The sequence below is a fragment of the Chiloscyllium punctatum genome, chromosome 2 (genome assembly GCF_047496795.1).
Source record: "Chiloscyllium punctatum isolate Juve2018m chromosome 2, sChiPun1.3, whole genome shotgun sequence".
NCBI lineage: Eukaryota > Metazoa > Chordata > Chondrichthyes > Orectolobiformes > Hemiscylliidae > Chiloscyllium > Chiloscyllium punctatum.
In genome coordinates, this window is record NC_092740.1 from 146,949,755 (window position 1) to 146,967,985 (window position 18,231).

The 18,231-nt window shown below is 38.0% G+C and overlaps 1 protein-coding gene across 7 annotated transcripts in view; it reads left to right on the forward strand.

The window, feature by feature from the left end:
* LOC140491490 (E3 ubiquitin-protein ligase RNF38) overlaps positions 1-18,231 on the forward strand; it is a 399,192-nt gene that overhangs the window by 369,228 nt on the left and 11,733 nt on the right. For 5 of the 7 annotated variants that reach the window (XM_072589767.1, XM_072589776.1, XM_072589784.1 and 2 more), the window contains 4 exons: positions 3,596-3,699; positions 9,628-9,712; positions 12,219-12,340; positions 14,686-14,785. In XM_072589767.1, the coding sequence (XP_072445868.1) occupies positions 3,596-3,699; positions 9,628-9,712; positions 12,219-12,340; positions 14,686-14,785 (411 nt within the window). Of the gene's footprint in view, positions 1-3,595; positions 3,700-9,627; positions 9,713-12,218; positions 12,341-13,661; positions 14,628-14,685; positions 14,786-18,231 lie in introns of those variants that run through there. The other 2 variants (XM_072589758.1, XM_072589747.1) reach the window with 2 other exon arrangements.

Sequence of the window (18,231 nt, forward strand, 5' to 3'; positions counted from 1 at the left end):
CATCTGTTTTCAAAAATGGATTTAAACTTGCTTTGCTAAGGAAGCCAGGTCTTACTGTTTTTAAGGCTTATATTGTACAACTGAGATTGCTAGAGACTGGTTCTAAAGGCAGGTTTAATGACCTGAAGTGCTAGCCCTGCCATTCCCTTTCCCAGCTGATGCTCAATGTGATCAGTGTTTTGCAACATTTCTTGTTTGTATTTACAATCTATTCATTGTGACCATACTTTATTCATGCATATCTAATATGTAAAAATGGCATAGTTTATCCTTTACTTTGGTTTTTATGAAAAGTGGTGATCTTTAGTTATGCCCAAGGATCCCCTAATGTTTGTAAGAATTGTTCCTTTAAAAGTTGATAGCTAGTTAATTAAATATGATATCGAGCTAAGTTGAAAATCATTCATCAAGCCCATCTGAGGCATTTGTAAGACATGATGCCATAAAATTTACAGTCATGGAAGTACACAAATTGTGATTGACTCTGATAACTAGTATCTGTTAAATTCATGAATATGATTACTTCACATTGAAGTAAAAATTATTTGAATCAATCAAATGTCTGTTTCAGTCACTGAACGAACAGGAAAATTGCAGTTGATACCAAGCAAGCACCACTAACAAACCAAATTAAATTATTATTTTCCAGTATCTGAAATCGATATCTGCAAGTATCACAAAAGAAAATTCTTGAAAAGATTTGATGTCTTGAAAAGTGCTGATGAATTGTGGGTTCCATAACAAATTCTGTGTAAGCAAAAATCTTGGAGTTGTAGATTTTAAACACTGTTGCAGGGAGCCAGATTTTATTATAACTGAGAGGGGTAACATAAGCAAATTCATTCAATTCAAATGTATTTCATTTTATAGCATTTTATATAATTAAAACTATTAAATTAAAATAAATGAGTTAATGCTCTGTTTGGGAGAATGAGAGATTGTATCATAGAATTTTAGAATCCTTCCAGTGCAGATAGAGGTCATTCAGTCCACTAAGTCTGCACCGACCATCTGAAGAGCATCCCACCCCATCCTCATAGCCCTCCATTTACCATTGCTAATTCGGCGAGCCTACATATCCCTGGACACTGTGGAGCAATTTTTAGCATGACTAATCCACGTAACCTGCACATCTTTTGACTGAAAATGGAATTCAGGAATCAGGAAAGGGAGGAACATTTGTGGAAGATTTTGATGCTGTAGTGCTAATATAAGGGATAATACTTACCTGATATTATGAACAACTGAATCAAAGAAGGGATGGGAACAGATGGAAATAAATTATGTACTTGGATTTTAAAGTACTTAGTTTTATTATGGAAGATTTAAGAAAAATACGCTTTTTATTATGAAAAACCAGAAATAAGAGTTAGGAATTTTCATTAAACGTACTAAATTCATCTAGTTTGATGAAACCTGTGTAAAGTATTGAGGATTTTTAAAATCAAATTACATTCAAACAAGACAAAGTGAGCTGCCACAGGGGAGCTCTCCACAAAGGGAGTAGAAACATCTTCTCAGCATTCACCCTGTCAAGGCCCCCCCTGAATCTTGTATATTTCAACAAGTTGACACCAAAGTTGGAGGTGTAGTGGACAGCGAAAAAGGTTACCTCAGATTACAATGGGATCTTGATCAGATGGGCCAATGGGCTGAGGAGTGGAAAGTAAATCTAGCAGGACTTATACACTTAATGGTAAGGTCCTAGGGAGTGTTGCTGAACAAAGATACCTTGGAGTGCAGGTTCACAGCTCCTTGAAGGTAGAGTCGCAGGTAGGAAGAATAGTGAAGAAAGCACTTGGTATGCTTTCCTTTATTGAGTATAGGAGATGGGAGGTCGTGTTGCAACTGTACAAGACATTGCTTAGGCCACTTTTGGAATATTGCATGTAATTTTCATCTCCTTCCTATTGGAAGGATGTTGTGAAACTTGAAAGGGTTCAGAAAAGATTTATAAGGATGTTGCCAGGCTTGGAGGATTTGAGCTATAGGGACAGGCTGAATAGGCTGGGGCTGTTTTCCCTGGACCGTCCGAGACTGAGGGGTGACCTTATAGATGTTTACAAAATCATGAGGGGCACGGATAGGATAAATAGACAAAGTCTTTCCCCTGGGTTCAGGGAGTCCAGAACTGGAGGGCATAGGTTAAGGATGAGAGCTGCCAGAGGAAGTGGTGGAGGCTGGTACAATTACAACATTTAAAAGGCATCTGGATGGGTATATGAATACAAAAAGGTTTAAAGGAATAATACCAAGTGCTAGCAATTGGTACTAGGTTGGTTTGGGATATCTGGTCGACATGGACGAATTGGACTGAATGGTCTGTTTCCTTGCTGTACATCTCTATGAATCTAAGATCATCCCTCAATCTTCTAACTCAAATGAATGAAGACCAAACCTGTTTAGCTGTTCTTGATAAGTTGGACTAATCACCCCAGGAATCAGCCAAGTGACTATTGTCTTTTAGAATTGCCTCCAATGCCAGTTTACCCTTTTTTAAAACTTGGGGATCAAAACTATAAACTATATACCAGATGGAGCCTCAACAACACCCTGTACAGTTGTAACAAGACTTCAATATTTTTTGAACTCAAACTCCCTAGCAATAAAGGACAAAATTCCAGCTGCCAACTTCATTTATTGCCATACCTGCTTGCTAACTTTTTGTGTTGCATATGCAAAAAACATACCGATGCCTCTGAACTGCACTTTTGGAGTCTCTCCATTTAAGTAATAGTATGCCTTTTGATTTTTCCTCCCAAAGTGTTTTACCTCTCAGTTTCCTACATTAAGCTCTGCACTTGCGAAGTTCTTGCTCAGTCACTCAACCTATTTTCCCTTGCAGATTCTTTATGTCCACATCATAATGTGCTCTTCCACCTATTATTGTATTCAATATATTTAAGGCAAAGTTAGATCGAAAAAGAAATCGAGTGTTATGGAGGAACAAACAGGAAAAGAAGTTAAGACCACTAAGAGATCTGTCATGACCTTTTGAATGGCAGAGCAAGCTTAAGGGTGCAAAGGTTGGCTGCTGCACTTATTATTTTATGCTGTTATGTTCTGTTACATCGTTCTGAAAGTAATGTACCACTTTTACAACTCAGGTTTACTGTCTGAACACAAGCTTTATCCTTGGGGATTTTGCAATGTTACGTAATCATTTATTTTGAGAATGCAAATTACACACCATTCAGTAATTATTTATTTTGCAGTAAATAAGTGATGATGCTTAATTTTGAAGAAGCTCACTAAGATAAAATCTATCCATGAAAAGGTAATGCTGTCACTTTTTTGGTGGGCATTTTGTTCTGTTGCATTTTTACTTCACAAATAGTTGTATCTACAGGCAATCCTTCTTACCTGTGTGCAATCACTAACTATTCCCAGTATATAAATAAATGTGGTATGTAAAGCTGTCTGTTTTGTAACCTTCACTGTTATCTGGCAGTAAGTGCATTTTACCATGGATGTTTTATGTCAAGCTCATTTATTCATTAAATAGTTGAGTACAATTGCGGATTTTATTATTTGCAATGATGTATCTCAATTCCTACTTATGCATCTTGTTGATTTGCTATTTTCTTTCAAACAGCCATATCCTCATTTCATGCCTCGAAGACTGACAGGACGCAGATATCGTTCGCAGCAACCTTTACCACCTCCACCTTATCACCCTAGCTTCTTACCATATTTCCTGTAAGTGAATTTATTTCTTTCAAAGTGGCTTGCAATTTATTAGTGTACTGTGACATTTAAGTATTTCATGTATAATACTTAAAAATTTGCAACATATTCAGTGGTTCAACCAATGTACAAACTCTTTGTTCTAGAGAGGAAGGAATGAAGTAAATTTAAAGAAGCTTTTCAAAATTGAAAGATTTTAAAGGATTAAACAGTGTATTTTAGTATGGTATGGTACAGTCCAATTCCAATACATTTTAGGTTGTAATATCATAGGTTTTCTTTGTATTTGCTTGTATATCATTAAAATTTAGTATTCTTATTCAGTAAGATTACAGAATCACAAAATCCAAACAAATCTCTGCTACATGTTTCTGGCTGTTATCAACAATTATAATTTTGTGCTCAGATCATATATTTGGAGTCTACAATTAGGATCAATTTTGCAAAATTGAGCTCTCTGCACAGTAAGTCATCTAGTGAGTGAGCTACTAGGTATTCAACTCTTGGTAAATGTTCGTGAGCATTAGTTCCAATTTACAAAGGTTGCAAAACATAAATGGGAAATTCTGTGCTGTCCTCACAACTACTCACAATTTCTGGGGTTTTCTGCCTGTAGGCAGGTCAGATCCACATTGCTATGACCTTCACCATTGGTAGGGCAGAGAAGCAAGTCCTGAATCCACGCCGACCAGAGGACCAAACCTGGTTGACCCACACTGGCTATCCAATCAGCTGCACCAAGCCGCCTCCAAAGAGGCCAAGTTCTGTATCAGTATATGCTTTTATATGCATGTTATAGTTTGAGGTAATGGAAAGTGCTGTTAGAACCTTTCGTTTCTTAGAATCACATGAAATTATCCAGGAATCTTTCTTACTCTGCCACTAGCTTATTTACAAGTTTACATTACGAAAACACCTTTCTTGGCCACCTAGTACTGGAGTGAGATTTGAAAACCTGGCACTCCTGACTCCGAGGCAGGGACACTACCACTCTGTTATAAGACATCCCCACCTCCATCACCCTAGCTAAGCAGTAAATGAAAATCCCTTTGGCCCCCAGTTGTTCCTGTTAGTTCTAGATATGTATTTTGATGGTTTTTTTTCAGACAGACTTGATATAAAGTTAGCAAATCAGTCTTTAGACCAAAATTTTAATTAGAAATTAGGTTAAAGTCATTTTCTCAAACTGGTATTTCCAGCACTTTTCTCTGCAATTAATTGTCATCTTTGTAACCTTAAGCTTTTCAATTTCCTCATTCATTTGATTCGGTAAGGATATGAGGTGGGGACACGTTCCTGTTGCCTAAATAAACAGCTTTCCACTCTGTTTTTATACTGAAGTTATGTTCTGATTCACCTTTCTCTTTTAATTAAGCAGAAATCTACTGCAGATTTATGACCTGATTTTAAATTAGATGAGTAGAACTAATTACCTTATGATTTAAATTGTAAACATCTGAAAAAGCAGACAGTACCTCTGTTTAGCCTCGCATTAATAGTTGACACTTCTGCTTCTCATTCAGTGCTGTGTTGGATTTCCAGCTTACGTTTTGTGTTCCAACACAGTCAAGGTTGAAATCATTGCCATTGCTGGCACCAATAAGTTACGCAAAGGTATAGTTGCAGAGCTTTGTATCCTAATTTTAAAATTTGTATTGAAATTAGTCTCCATTTGCAAGACTGAAGCCAAGTGCAATTATCGATTGGCTGTTGGAAAGATCAATCTAACGTTTATTAGTTGATTAGTTACATGACCCATTCAAGGTGCAGAAATGTTTTCATAAGTTTTCCAGAATTTATTAAGTTTTCATGAAAACAAATTCAAAAGAGTTGAAACTTTTGGAATAAGTTGACTCATAATGAAATATTAGCTCAATTTCATGTTGTCTGGGATGCTATCTCTTGCGTTCTTTTGATTGAAGGTTTCTTTCTGTCATCCTTCTATACTCTATACCACTAAAACCCAGGATAATGAAATAAAACAAAGAACTGCAGGTGTTGGAAATCTGAATTAGCCACTACCCACTGTGCATGATATTTCTACATGAACTCTTATTTAGTTAATTGTCAGTCTTGGATTGGCTAAACAATATCGATCTAATTTCTAATTTGATTTCTTAAAAGTCAACTCACTTCTTACTATCTCCTCATTCATTCTTCAATATGCCAATCATTGTATAAGATTGTCCCCTTTAGCTTACCAATTCCATAGCTCCTTACCAAGATAAAATGGCACCAATGAACAGTTAATGCATCTGCTTTGAGTATGTAGTTCACTTCTTAGTGATTAACTATGACCCCCAAAGACTAAGAATTCTGAAAAATCTATCAATATCCTTTAACTGTACCACCATGTGTGTCCCCAGATAATTGCTGACACCTAAAACAAATGATAACTCAAAATAAGCATAAGGCAGAAAAGCCTATTATAGACTTTAAATGACAACATTGAACCATTTTAAAACACGGTTGTATCTTGGAGTAAGGGTCTATGACTGCTAAATATTCTCACATCTGTCGGCCTAAGTTTACATTGGCCTGAGCAATAAAAAGCAATAAAAACATAACAAATGCACTTTTGACCTGGTCATATGATTTCTTTCCTGTAGAAACTGCTTAACAACTAACCACAATTAAACAATATTATATAATTAATTACTTAATTAAATTAAGATTATTAATTATTTAAAAATAGCTCATACCTACAATAACGTCTTCACTCAATCTGAATGCAGCTGCCTTCTCTTAAGAGTTCAAATCCTAACTGACATCTTTTTTTCCACATTTCCAAAGCCAAATGCAGAAAGCATGTTTCAACACTGTCTTCAGCCTGAAATTAGCTAAAGTTGCACACACTAGCATCAAGCTGAGGGTTTAAATCTGTATGCCTTGGCATGTCATTGGGCACCATCAATCTGAGACCTGAGAAGCTTTCTTTTCCGTTGGGCACTCCCCTCTCATGCATCAAATGTTGCACAAGATCAATCTACTGTACTCTTGGAGTAATGGTACCATTTTTTGATAAACAATAACAATGCAGAATAAAAGGTTACTGCGTAAGGCTGAAAACTGAACAGGAGAAAACTCTTTGTGGTTGAGTCTTGTTGTTAATGTCAAGCTTATTCTGAATTGGGAAGGAATCTCAAAATTTTGAACATCTACATTGCTCAAGTATTTTAATATTTTTCAATTTTTCTTTTAAATTTAGCTTTTGCGTCTGGTTCTTCAAAGTTTCCAGTCCATAATTAGGTGTTTGTGAAGGTGACCAAAGTGAACAGCAATATTAAAATTCAGTTAAGATTTTTGGGGTACCTAATTTTTAAATATAAATGAGGATCAGAATAATTTACTTAAATTTTAACCAAGATTATTCCAAATCATTTACCAATTAAATGCAACAGTAGTTAGGAGTTAAACAAGGAGCAATAAGAAACATTTTGGATTGATATAATATTGTATTGTAGTTACTACAGTTGTGCCCTTTTACTTCAGTATCTATTTCACTGAGGCTTAACACTACTTTATTAATATGGAATTTCTATATTTGGTTTTCAAGTATTCCTCCAAACTTTTAAGTGTCATTGCAGCACCTTTATGCATTTTAAATATCTGGAATTCCTTTGTTTTAAGTGGAATTCCTTCTCTAGATTCTTCCACTTCCAGCACTGTGTTCTCCTTTAAGCTCACATCAGAAAAAACTTTTGTCACCCTGACTACAATCTTCTACAATAGACCCTTATCCAGAGATACAACCGTGTTTTAAAATGGTTCAATGTTGTCACTTAAAGAGACGAAGGATCCTTTTTTTTTAGATTAACTTTCTTTTAATCATCTAAAGTTACTATAATGTGTTTTACTAAAGGAAGTTGAATGGAATGGTGTAAACATTACTATGCAGTTGATAGATTTGAATACTCCTTTACATAACATAATTGTGACAAGCGTCAGCATATTTTTTCAGTCACATGTTTGCTTCCAAGTCAACCATGTCTGATTTCTATGTTCAACATTCAGTGGCCTTAATTCATAGTAAGTGACATATTGTGTTATTATGCCTCAGACCACAGAGTGGGCGAGCAAAATTAGTTCTTTAAAGATTTGTAATGGACGTGCCCCCCACCAAGTGATCTCAACAAAAAGTAAATAAATTGCTAGGGTTACAAAGAATCTCCATCTCTATTAGTGCCATTACCACAGAACAACACCAATCTCTCAATATAGAACCCTTAACACGATAAAATACCTGAAGTTGCTTCGTAGCGACCAAAATTTAACACAGTGCCATATAAAGAGGTATTAGGGACTATGACTGTAGGCTGTGTGTTAAGATCATATAAAAGAGAAACAGAAAGTAAAAAAAGTGGTGAAGAATTTCCAGAGCTTAAGGCCTTAAGAGATTAACAACTCTGGAGCTAATGGATCCTTTGATAAGCATCCCACCCCGACTCACCTCCTCCACCCTATCTCCGTAACCCCGCATTTACCATGACCCAACCACTTAATGTGCATATCTTTGGACTGTGGGAGGAACCAGACACCTGGCAGAAACGAAAAGAACACGCAAACTCCACACAATCACCCCAGGCTAGAATCAAATCTAGGTTCTTGGCGCTATGAGGCAGCAGTGCTAACCACTGTGCTTTAGAAATGGAACAGAAGGCTTGGCATAAATAAACAATGAGCACTGTGCTGCCTTTGTAAGCAAGGCCAAATTTGTTGCCGAGCCTTCGATGCCTTAAGAAAGTGATGACGGTGAATGATGACACTATTTATACAGTTGAGTCACTGGCTAGGCTGTCTTGGCACATATTGAGAGTTAACCTTATAGTCTGGAGTAGAGCTACATGTAGTTCATGTTTCTTGCCTGATCAAAATTAATGAGCCACAGTGGTAGGGATCTACAAATTCCTAAGTTTGTTGGCCTTCTATGTGATGCAGTTTCTGCCTGCTAAACAACCAATCCAGCTTCCCTTAGAAGATATGCAGCAATTCAGTACACACTGCATTTTAAAGACTTACTACTCTGGGCAGTGGGGGAAAAAAATCAAACGTGTAACATCCAGTCTTTTTCTGATCTTGCATGGTTTAAATTCATGCTCTTGATTCTCACCTGTCAGTCTAATAAAGCAGAAAAATCTGACCTCTTGACCATCTGGGTCACAAGTCCACTACTCTAGCTTACCATACCAGGTGTGGTTTGCAATCACCCTGAGCTTGCTAAATGCTCATTTGGTCAAAATATTCCTCTGACATTATACATTTGACATTGGCAGACCGGAGTGGGCATGCTAACTTTAAAACAAGTTTTTAGAAGTGTGTAAGAGTGTTTGGAGGGTGTCATTTTCACATTAGGGGTACCTTGCTTTTTAATTCCTTCCTCCCTGCATTACATTTAAAATCCACCTCGTCACTCCTTCATAAGGTTGTCAAATCCCACTCAACTCCCATTACTTAGCTGGGTCCCAGAAACTAACAGTACATTCATCATGGGACTGCCAGGACTTCTGGAGCTAGAACCAATCTCATTGGTAATCAGCTCCAAAGCTCCCACTGAAGGGAAGACCAACCGTCCACTAATGTTTCCAGCCTACATGGTGGTATGGCTATTGGCAGAGTTGTCTGAAGTTTGCAGGCTGACTGCTGATCTTCCAGTCTTCCTCTCTGCCTTCCTTCCTTTCCTTCCTCCCTCCACTCCTTTCCAACTCCTAACTTTCTACCTATTATTCTTTTGATCTAGGCTCGCTATAACCTATATGAAAACTTGTGCATTTCATGCTGTCAGCCAATAGATTATTTCTGGTGGCCAAATTTTAACACTGAATGTTATGATTATATTAAAATAAAACCTTCAATTTTTGTTTGTTTGTAAAGTGCACGGCACTTAAAATATGATCTTTATTACATTCCTTTTAAACAAATGCATAATATTTTTCTGAGCAGATCAATGCTTCCAGTTCCCCCTGCTGTGGGACCAGCTTTTAGTTTGGAATTGGATGTCGAAGATGGTGAGGTGGAAAACTATGAGGTTAGTGTAATAAGTGAAACTGAGACTAGGGAAGTTTGTGGACAGAAAGGTTTTCTTGATGATTAAACAAAAAATAATTCTTCAATACAAGATGAAATGCGATCAAAAGGGGTCAGTTCTGAAGCATGGATAGCCTAAATTTCATTGTAACTGAAATATTACCAAAACCTGATAGGGTAAGAAGGGCAGTGGAGGGGATTTAATCTAATAAATTAGTGATGTACAAACCCGAGGCAAGAGACTTGATGTTGAGACCAGAATTAATAAGGCATTTGGAATGGGAATAGAAGACTTGGAGAAAATAAGCAATGAGCAGCTGTTACGAGGGGAGAAAGGTCAGTGGAGGCTTTGAGACAGTAACAGATAAGCATGTAAAAATATAATTAAAGATACTAGGACAAAGTGGCCAGTGCTTTAAAATAGAATCCGAATTGAGTTGTAAACAAGTAATGTCAAAAAAGAACATTCAGCACACAATTGGAAAGTGTAAAGCACCTGCTAATTGTGAAAGAGTGTAACAGACATGGTCTAGGTTTTGAATAGAGAATACAACTGACAATGCTATAATTAGAAATGTTAGGAAGGATGGGAATTCATGGGAACTACGCTATTAGGGAAGGATTCCATGATGGCAGTAGAACGTAGGGGTTACATTTAGGAAGCATCCTTATGGATCAGGTAAGAGGAGGAAAAGAAATGTTGGAATTCTTTGTGCATTGCAGGCCGCTGTGCAATTTTAATTACCTGCAGATTTCTCTTCAAAGGTACAGTCTGTAAGAACAAAGGGCCAATGGCATTGGGTTATTTTAACTATCCCAAATTGGGATAAAGTTAAACATCCAGAAGTGCAAACGCATCTGCTTCCAGATGAGTACATTTTTAGCCTGGCCAAGAAAGGTGCATTGCTAAATTTTCTGTATTAGAAGAGGTGGTAAAACATGGTCAAACTGGTTGAGTTTAAAGTTGGGAAGGAAAGGTTGGGAAAGGGATTCCAGAAAATGGCACCATGACAACTGAAGTCATAATTTCAGGGATGCAGTGGATAGCGATAATATCTCTGGACTAATAATCCAGAAACCCAGGCTAATGTTCTGAGGCTTTTATTAATGATCTGAGGAATGGATTGAAATCCAACCATGGCAGCCAGTGAAATTTGAATTCAATAAAAGAATCTGGAATAAAAAGCTAGGCTAATAATGATCATATAACCAATGTTGCTTGTCATAGAATACCATCTGGTTCACTTATGTGTTTACTAGGTCTGGCCTACATGTGATTCCAGATCCGCACCAATGTGCTTGACTCTTGGGCAATTATAGATTGGCAATTAATGCCGGTGATGCTTACATTCTATTAATGAAATGAAAAAATACTAATAATGGGGAAAAGAGAATAGTGGAGCAATGTTTTGGTTTGAGATGAAATTTGTGAAGTGAGAAAGTGTTGAAAGAAAAGGTGATTTTAGCATCAGGTGTTATAGATGTGAATGATATTTGAGGTGCAGTTAGGAGGTCTTTTTGTAATTAAAACCAAATGGCATTGGAAGACTCAAATATGCAGACGTTGCAATGTGTGCTTCTATCTGAAACAACAGTAAAGAAAGGGAAAGTAATTAGTGATAGAAGTAGGAGATTATAATGAGAACCAAATATCTTCTGAATGATTAATCAAAAATTTCAGTTTATTCAAGAATGGATGTAAGGCACCTTGTCTGACAAAACAGAGATGGAGTGGTTGATTATAGATGACTGAGAGATATACCAAATATATTGACGCTGATCTCCTGTCTGAGTGATGTCAGCCTGTAATAAGCAAAAGGAGAACGGCCATTTGGATCCGTGACATCTTCAGAGGAAATGTGAGGGGTGTGAAAGAAGAGATTGCTGGAGATGCTCCAACAGTGAACTGATAGATAAGCATGCAGTCAAGCAAGGGTATAACACGATTAAAGCAAATGCAAGTTTGAAAATATATATGGTCTTTATTTGGAGAGTATATTCAGCAATATATTGGATTTTTTTTATTAACATAGACATGGTAGATTATGAGTCAAGATTAGAGTGGTGCTGGAAAAGCATAATGGCCTTTTCCTATGGTTCTATGTTCTCCCACCCTCAGTAACGTACATTCCACGTAAAGGTTTGAAATCCGTTAGTAAACTTGCATTTTGCGATAATGACCAAGGAATGTAGGTGAAAAATAACTTTATTTCATGTGGTGGAAAGTGTCTCACATTTATTCTCTCAATTAAATGTAGGAAGAATACATGCATGACATGTGTAAAAACAAGATTTACTTTATAATGGTCATGTATTTATGTGCCTCCATATGAACAGTCACTAAATCTTCCAGTCATCTCGGACGTCTGTTGATTTAAATAAATTTCAGGCAGTTAAACAATTCATTATAAGTAAAATACTCTCACATCTGAATGTTGGTTGAGTGCTGAAATCAAGCAATAACTTTCATCTGATAAATCACTAAATGCTGCATATTTTGAATATAGGCACTTCTTAACCTAGCAGAACGACTGGGAGAAGCCAAACCACGTGGACTTACAAAAGCAGACATCGAACAACTTCCATCTTATAGGTTTAACCCTAACAACCACCAGTCAGAGCAGACTTTGTAAGTATATCTGATAATAATTTTACAGTAAGATTGGAATGCACCAAAAATAACCATCTTAGATTTTAAAGTGAGCAATGTTTTCATATTTTGTTGGTGCTTGTGTCAAATATTCACAATTACCTTTAAAAGTAGGAGAGATAATTATGATCAAATGGGAAAGATATAGTTCCAGTTAGTTCAAAGTAAGTGTTTTTACTAGCACTAACATACCTTTACTGATAATCATGAATTTTCTGGATGCTAACTATTCATGGGACAAGGATACATTTTTTAGTGCTGAATTAATTGCTTTATTAGAAGATAAATTTTCTACATTAGCTACTTTGTGTTACAGATGTGCATGTAATTAAACCCTACTAAATTTAGTAAAGAGACAAATCAACTGGACATTGATTTACAAACTGTAAACTTTAGCCATTACACATAACATGATGTTGACAACATTTTATATTTGGAATAATTGCAAAAACACGTGGAAACATTGAATGTTGGAGCAAGAGTAGGCTTGTTCAGCCATTCAATTTGATCATGGTTAGTCGTCTTATTTTTGCACCACACTCCGTTCCCTCCCCGTACCCCTTAAAGCCTTTAATGTCTATAAATCTATCTCCTTCTTTCTTGAGTATATTCAATGAATTGGCCTCCACCAACTTGTGTGGTAAAGAATCCACCACCTTCTGAGTAAAGAAATTTCTCCTCACCTCAGTCAGAAATGGTCAACCATGTACCGACAATGTGACCTGTTGTTCTCGAACCCCTAGCCAAGGGACACATTATACCTGCATCCAGTCTCTCCAGTCCTGTCAGAATTTTATACGTTTCAATGAAATCCCTTCTCATTCTTCAACACTAGTGAATCCAGGCTTAATAGATACAATCTCCCCTCCTTTGACAAATCTGCCACTCCAGGAAACAACCTGGTGAGTCTTTGCTCTAATGCAGGTATATCTTAAGATCAGTAAGTAGACTATGACTGTATAAACTATGATAAACTCTTTGACTTGTAACAGGTTAGGTTAACCCATGTCTCCATGAACCAACTAGTTTTATTTATTCTCCCTCATCTGAACACTGTTTCATAAAGAAACTCAACAAAGCAAAGGTATTTTTGAGTAAATGTTGGCCAGTAAGGAGGAGTTGCTGTGCTTCTCCAGTTCATTATTTCCTGATGCTGTTTATTTTTAAAATGTGGGTAAAACTGTGGTCCAGTTATCTATAGGAAAGGTGCAAGGGCGATAATAGTAGATGGGAAATGTAGAGATTCTCACAATTTTAATAACAGGACCTCATAATTTTTTTTCTCTTATTTCCCACCCAGCACCTGACTAAATTGGCAAGCTGGCCAGCTATCACAGGATACAAGTCACAAGCATCAGAAGGCTGCAGCCAGAGACCCATGTGGACAGTCCCCAGCAATCAGGAAGTGTTGAGACCAGAGATCGGGGCTCAATAAGAATGGGGAAGTGTGATGAACAAGAGGATAGAAGATCAGTCTTGGGCAGGGTGAGGAAAACAGAGGTATTCTAGGGAAAGAAGGCTGGAGACTTGGTCTGTAGGAATGGAGAAGGGAAACCAATCCAGACTAGGATTAGGACTGGCCTGGAGATCAGGGTTGGTAGAGTGGTGCTGAAGCAGAGTACCAATCAGAGGGATCAAAGCCAGAGATCAGAGCTCATGTAGGAGAAAAAGATGACCCTGAGGAGTTAAAGGTTGGTGACCTGGGAAAAGGTAGAGGAGAACCAGTTAAAGGAGATCAGAACATAGTGAATATGTAACAAAGAGGCAGTCAGAAAGAAAGAAGACCAAGAATAAGGGCTTGGTGTTGGTGCAAAAGTGGAAATTGAGAGAGAGGAAGGCCAGAGATTAGCGGGGGAAAGAAGTATCCTGAAATCAGCAAAGTGGAGGCTGAAGTAATGGAGTCATAGAGATGTACAGCACGGAAACAGACCCTTCGGTACAGCCTGTCCATGCCGACCAGATATCCCACTCAATCTAGTCCCACATCCCAAAACCTGGCCCATATCCCTCCAAACCCTTCCTATTCATATACCCATCTACATGCCTTTTAAATGTTGCAATTGCACTGGCCTCCACCACTTCCTCTGGCAGCTCATTCCATACACATACCACCCTCTGTGTGAAAGAGTTGCCCCTGACGTCTCTTTTATATCTTTCCCCTCTCACCCTAAACCTATGCCCTGTCTTGAGAGACTCTGGGAGCACAGCAGCACCACCTCACTGGCCAACTAACTGTACTCCACACTTAATTTAAAATACCACACCATGTAATAATCTGTTGAAAACTTAATCAGCAGTTATCCCTTTTTCTACATTTTATACAGATGCGTAGTGTGCATGTGTGATTTTGAATTAAGGCAACTACTTCGAGTCTTGCCCTGCAGCCATGAGTTTCATGCCAAGTGTGTCGACAAATGGCTGAAGGTAAAATGAACTTACAATCATACACTTTGACCTGGTATCTATGTCTCCTCCTTCATTATTTTTATGATTTGAGTTTAACCTTTCTTATGCAAAAGATTTGAGAATATTTGCACAGCATTGATTCTCTTTATTTGCTATAGCTTGCATTGACAAAACTGTCATTAATTTGCTTCCGAGAGATCAATCTGAATTATTGGAAATACTGTAGTGTTTGTGCTAGAGTTTGCCAAAAAACATTACCTTCAATCAACACAATGTTTTACGTCATCTCAGTATGTCTAAGACATTAGAAATGTTCTCATCTAATACAAAGTAATGACGACACTTTATCATTGTTCAATTTGTGTTTTGACTTGTTGTTTCTGGCAAAAAAAAAGTCTAGTTGAAGAAAATTGCATCACTGTTTCTAATTACACTGCAAGCTTTTGTTTTGTTTAAGCTGTATAATTTCACAAATAGTGCAACCAAAAAAAATATTGTATTTCTGTAGTAACTTCCATACCCTTGGTGATGATTGGTGAACAAACTGAGTATTAATTGACAGTCATTTATGGTAATACATTCAGATAAACAGCTGGGAAAAAGCTGATGTTAGAATATTGGACTTTAGAGCAGTTTCAATTTGTTTATTTTGGAGTATGGATCTATATATTCCATTTTTGTAAACCTAATTGTGCTTCATAAAATCAAGGTGTAAAGTATCTACTGAAACATCTGTTCAGCTTTTTTAGGAAGAGATCAAATCTTTGCATATTTATGATCAATTCACTTTTTTGTTGTATCCATTTGATCAGTATAGGGGCCAACAATCTATTCATTGTAACATTCAGGAAACAGAGTTACCATATTTTATTGAATGAGTAATTTGCCTAAAATTATGCTGTTTGGGCAGGTTCTGAGCCTTTAGGACTCAGTCAGGATAGATCTGGGGAACCAGCAGATACAGCTAAGTGTTATAATACGGGCTTAGGAAAAGCCTAGGGTTCTGTGAATGCACCAGCTTGTTATCTAATATTATAACTTGGGGTCAGTAAAATAATATCTTTTGGTGATCCAAACTGCATGTGTGCCACAAAAGTGGGCAATACTTAACACTCACAACCCACTTTACACACAGTAGGACTGAAGTCACTAGAAGAGAAAATTGTTGGGAGTAAAGTCTCAGTGTGGTTATGCCCAAAACAATTTCACGCACCCCGCATCTCTTTCACATGTGCCTGCATATTTGCATTTTCAGTCATTTGGAAGGCATACAGATGAACTTAATTCATATGAGACCCGTACTATGGACCAGGCCAGATCCCCTTGAAAGATTTCAAGAAAATGGCCCAGACTCTAACTTTGCTGCTTGTTTTAAGCAGGTGTAGTGCCAATATCCCAGGAGGGATACAGCTGGTCAAACCACTTAGTTTTAAACAAAACATTATTTATTTACAAAACTACCAAATGAAACATACACAAAAGAGAATAGCACGTAGAAAAACTTAACTGATCTGAAAACCCAACAGATTATCCCAACTTAATGATGCTGTTCCCAATATTTGCAACAATCCCCATGAACACCCCTTGGCACAAAAGGTAAAATCAAACACAGGGCATTATAAGAGAGAAGTCCAAGAGAGGGAGCGACATGGACCTGCATCTTTCATTTAGCTTATGCTTCGACCAACAGCCTCAAACTGCCTGACTGCTTTCAGGAAAGTACCAGACTGCCAAAACCAAATCAAACCAGAGAAAAGCTGAGCTGGGAGAACTGGCCACTTTTCTTTCATTGTGCAAGTGTTATTTTAAAAACTTGAAAGCCTTTGGCCTGAGGCAGTATCAGTTATCTGTAATCACACAGGCCCTAAAACCCTTCATAGATTCATAGAGATGTACAGCACGGAAACAGACCCTTTTGGTCCAATTTGTCCAAGCCAACCAGATCTCCCAAACCGATCAAGTAGCACCTCCCAGCACCTGGCCCATCTCCCTCCAAACCCTTCCTATTTGTGTACCCATCCAAATGCCTCTTAAATGTTTGCAATTGTACCAGCCTCCACCACTTCCTCTGGCAGCTCATTCCAAACACGTATCACCCTCTGTGTGAAAACGTTGCCCCTTAGGTCTCTTTTTATATCTTTCTCCTCACCCTAAACCTATGCCCTCTAGTTCTGGACTCCCCCATCCCGGGGAAAAGACTTTGTCTATTTATCATATCCATGCCCATCATGATTTTGTAAACCTCTATAAGGTCACCCCTCAGTTTCCAACGCTCCAGGGAAAACAGCCCCAGCCTATTCAACTTCTCCCTATAGCTCAAATCCTCCAACCCTGGCAACATCCTTGTAAATCTTTTCTGAATCCTTTCAAGTTTCATAACATCTTTCCAATATGAAGGAGACCAGAATTGCACGTAATATTCCAACAGTGGCCTAACCAATGTCCTATACAGCCGCAACATGACCTCCCAACTCCTGTGCTCAATACGCTGACCAATAAAGGAAAGCATACCAAAGGCTGCCTTCGCTATCCTATCTACCTGCGACTCCATTTTCAAGGAGCTATGAACCTGCACTCCAAGGTCTCTTTGTTCAGCAACACTCGCTATGACCTTACCATTAAGTGTATAAGTCCTGCTAAGATTTGCTTTCCCAAAATGCAGCACCTCACATTTATCTAAGTAAATTCCATCTGCCACTTCTCAGCCCATTGGCCCATCTGATCAAGATCCTGTTGTAATCTGAGGTAATCTTCTCCGCTGTCTACTACACCTCCAATTTTGCTGTCATCTGCAAACTTATTAACTATACCTCTTTTGCTCGCATCCAAATCATTTATATAAATGATGAAAAGTAATTGACCCAGCATCAATCATTGTGGCACTCCACTTGTCACAGGCGTCCAGTCTGAAAAATGACCTTTCACCACCAACTTCTGTCTTCTACTTTTGAGCCAGTTCTGTATCCAAATGGCAAGCTCTCCCTGTATTCCATGAGATCTAACCTTGCTAACCAGTCTCCCATGGGGAACCTTGTCGAATCCTTTACTGAAGTCCACATAGATCACATCTACCACTCTGCCCTCATCAATCCTCTTTGTTACTTCTTCAGAAAACTCAAACCAAGTTTGTGAGACATGGTTTCCCACGCACCAAGCCATATTGACTATCCCTAATCAATCCTTGCCTTTCCAAATATATGTACATCCTGTCTCTCAGGATTCCCTCCAACAACTTGCCCACCACCGTCAGGCTCACTGGTGTATAATTCTCTGGCTTTTCCTTGCCACCTTTCTTAAACAGTGACACCACATGAGCCAACCTCCAGTCTTCCAGCACCTCACCTGTGACTATCGATGATACAAATATCTCAGTAAGAGGGCCAGCAATCTCTTCCCTAGCTTCCCACAGAGTTCGAGGGTACAGCTGATCAGGTCCTGGGGATTTATCCACTTGAATGGTTTTC